Source organism: Elephantulus edwardii, unplaced genomic scaffold (genome assembly GCF_000299155.1).
Source record: "Elephantulus edwardii isolate Elephantulus edwardi_28Jun2011 unplaced genomic scaffold, EleEdw1.0 scaffold00567, whole genome shotgun sequence".
NCBI lineage: Eukaryota > Metazoa > Chordata > Mammalia > Macroscelidea > Macroscelididae > Elephantulus > Elephantulus edwardii.
In genome coordinates this window covers 59,144-62,810 of record NW_006400317.1, presented here as the reverse complement: position 1 = coordinate 62,810, position 3,667 = coordinate 59,144, and the positions used below count along the sequence as shown (strand labels likewise).

At 39.8% G+C, this 3,667-nt stretch overlaps 1 protein-coding gene across 1 annotated transcript; it reads left to right on the top strand.

Moving 5' to 3' along the window:
* Window positions 1-2,636: 2,636 nt before the first annotated feature.
* Window positions 2,637-3,014, top strand: LOC102872707 (DNA repair protein SWI5 homolog). Its single transcript, XM_006903334.1, has one exon. It carries the CDS (start codon window positions 2,637-2,639, stop codon window positions 3,012-3,014), a length of 378 nt encoding a protein of 125 aa, XP_006903396.1.
* The last annotated feature ends 653 nt before the right edge of the window (window positions 3,015-3,667 follow it).

Genomic DNA, 3,667 nt, shown 5'->3' with positions numbered 1-3,667 from the left:
TCAAGAAGACAAAGATTCTCACCACTGGACCAATTGGCAGCATCAGGATGGATGGTGAAGAGATTGAGATTGTTAACAACTTTAGTCTGCTTGGCTCCACTGTCAACACTCTTGGCACCAGCAGCCAGGAAATTAAAAAACATGTTGCCATGGGAACGTCTGCTGTTAGGGACCACTCAAAAGTACTGAAAAGCAATGGTGTCACTCTGGAAACTAAGGTGCGTCTGATACAGGCCATGGTCTTTACAATCACTTGTTATGCATCAGAGAGTTGGACAATGGGTAGGAAAGATAGAAGGAGAATTAATGCCTTTGAGCTGTGGTGTTGGAGAAGAGTATTGAATGTACCATGGACTGCTAAGAAAGCAAACAGTTTCATCCTGGAAAGTGTTAAATGAGGCTGCTCCTTGGAGGCATGGATTCTGGGGCTTTGTCTGACATACTTTGGACATGTTGTAAGGAGGGACCGGTCCTTGGAGAGGGACATCATGCTTGAGAGGGTGGAGGGACGGCACAAGAGGGGAAGACTCTCTATGAGGTGGATTGATTCAGTGATTGGGGTAATCAGGATGAGTGTGTCAGAGGTAGTGCCATTGGCAACTCATAGAGCAGGGTTTAGGACTATGAGTCACAAGAGACTCGACGGCACATAACAACAAGAATAACAACAATATTGTGCATATTTTGGAGATATCTTTTCATCCCCAAGGACAAGCTGTAATTGAAAGAACGCATTAAACTTTAAAAACTCAGTTACAAAACCAAAAGGGAGAATTGAAGTGCTCCTCTCATCAAGATCAATGAAATATAATCTTAATAGCACTTTATTATAATTTTACTAAAAGTTTTAAAAAATTCTAGAGCAGAATTACATTTTGATTCAGAAACTTTACAAAAGCTACTGGTGAAAGAGTGTGGTGGAAAACACAGAATGGATCATGGGAAAAAAACGTATATCATTAGCCAATGGTAGAGGGTATACTTGTATTTCCACAGATAATGAAAATGAATGGCTCTTTTGGAGTCTGTCTGGGTGAGTTATAAAAGCCTTTGAAGATCGATTCCCTAGCGGGGAAGAGTTGTGGTCAAGAGGGTATAAGAATTAACCTGCTTTTAAAAAAAAATAAATATATATATATATATATATATATATATATATATAAAATTAAATTTACGTATATATGTATCAATGAGTATTTATCAATGAGTATGTGTTAGAATTCTTATGTGATAAGAATTGGAAAATTTGTAATTAATGAAACAATACAAGAAGTAAATTGTATAATTGTCAATTATTTTCTTGTTTAAGTCATTGAGTTTCATTATAAATGCATAGGCCATAGGAAAGATCTCCAGATATGTATATTTTATTAAAGGTAATTAAAAAATTGGTGAATCGCCCTTTGCAACCATTTCTAGCCGCCATTGAGGTGCTCCGTCCGAAAAAAAATACTTTTTTTTGGTTTTTGTTTTTGTTTTTGTTTTTTATTAAATAAAAAAAACAACAAAAGGGAGGAGGGGAAGTACGGAGCTCTCGTGGCATGGTCATAAGGCTAAGCTAAGCCAAAGCCCACAGCTCTCTGGTGAGTCATATCTACCAGTGGCTCTGAAGGAAAAAGATGGGGCAGTCTCCTCCTGTGTGATTTACAGCCTCTGAAAAATTACTGGAGTCAGAAAAGTCTTTCCAGGAGTTCCAACTGCCATTTTCCAGGCTGTGTGATTTTGGGCAAGTTCTTTTTTTTCTCTTTTGGGTTTTTAGTTTTCTCAATCAATAAAGATTTGGTAGTTTGATAAGGTTAATTCTAAACTCCTTTCCAGGACTTATCATTCTGTGATTTTCCTTCTAACCATACTTAGGAAATGTCAAACGTTTCAGAGGACAGGTGGCAATGTCTGCCAGGCATCTTTTGCCACCCTTCAGCTGGTCTTGTCTACAGCATGCCCAGGGGCTTTTCTCAGTGTATGCATTTTCTAATTTCCTCAGCTCTATTCCCTTATTTGTATTGGTGACTGTTGCAGAAAGAGAGCACTGTTTTTTTAAGCAAACATGTAGTCCCATGCCAACAGAATAATGTTTACAGGATTCTCATTTTACAGGGTACTGTTTAAAAACATTTGTGTACTTGCTACCCTCCCCTGCAGGTCTGCTGATAAGCAACATTTTTTTTCTAGTTACACTATTTTCCTTAATACAATCAATACTCCTTTAAAAAGGCAAATACTTAAGGTGTTTGCCACGCTAATATAGTTTCTTTCCCTCTGTCATGTGTCAGCCTTCCTGGGAGATGTTCAGGGCTACTGTCCTGGTTACCAGTTGCTGCTATTACAGAAATACCACAAACGGGTAGCATTATCAAATAGAAATTTCCCTTTTCTGGATTCGTATGGTTGTTGTTAGATACTGTCAAGTCAACTACAAGTCATATAGACCCTAGGAACAACAGATTGGACTCTTGCGCTAATTATCGCCACTCTCACACTCTCCTCCATGCTCATACCTGTTCTTGCAGTCACTGTGTCAGCCTCTCTCCTTGAAGGTCTTCCCTATCTTTTGCTGATCTTCTAAAAAAAAAATATTAAAAAAAATTTTTTTAAATAAATATAGTGGTTTGTCCATCGTCGCCCTGGAACCCTCTATGCTGCAGACCCCGAAACGGGGACCTGGGACTCCAGGGCTTAGGAGAACTCAACCTGGACTCTCCAAAACTTGCCGAGGAGCCTTCCAATCCCCCCAGCCATCTCCTACGTCTGGACAGGCTGACGGGACCATTGAGGATTCTCAGCAGCTTGACTTTCAGAAGCTGAAAGAGAAGAGGGACATGCTGGATAAAGAGATCTCCCAATTCATATCTGAAGGCTACAATGTGGAAGAGCTGAAAGACCACATTGCCCCACTCCACGAGTATAATGACATCAAGGATGTAGGCCAGATGCTACTGGGCAAACTAGCTGTGATCCGAGGTGTCACCACCAAAGAGTTGTATCCAGAATTTGATCTGGACGTGGACGACTGAACAGAGGCTGTGGGCTCCTAACTGCTTGTTAGTGACCCCATGGGATGGGAAGGCATGAGTCTGAGAGGCAGTGAGAAAAGGTTTCCAGGAGAAAGTGTCAAGAATTTTTATCCACAACTGCAATCCCAGAGGCGCACGGTTCGAATCCACCAGATGCTCTGCCGGGGAAGGAGGGACAATCTCCTCTTGTACCAATCAGATCTGATTTGATGGTACACTCACAATAAAAATTTTTTAAAAAGAATTTTTATCCAGATAGCCAAGGCTGAGTTAGAAGGGGAGCAGAGAGGGCTTTTGGATCCTGTTTAAAAATAAATATTTGAGAGAAAAAAAAAATGGCAAAATCATAAGTTTTGTCAGAATTCTGATTGTAGCCGTTTTAGGTTTGATTGCTTTTACTTCTGTAGCGGCAGTTGCTAGAGTAGTGCTACACGAGAATATTCAAACAGTTCGTTTTGTGCAGAACTGGCAACAAGATTCATATAAATTATGGAAATCTCAAACTAGAATAGATGCAGACTTGAATACTAAAGTTGCAGAACTCAAACAATACAATGGTTGGCGGAAAGCTAATGGCATTGGAACTTCAGTAAAGTTTAGGGTGTGATTAGAAATTATATAGATAGATAGAGAGATAGATAGAGAGAGAGAGA

Excerpts from the sequence above, each read along its gene's own strand:
- LOC102872707 (XM_006903334.1), top strand. The coding sequence starts at position 2,637 with ATGCTGCAGACCCCGAAACGGGGACCTGGGACTCCAGGGCTTAGGAGA.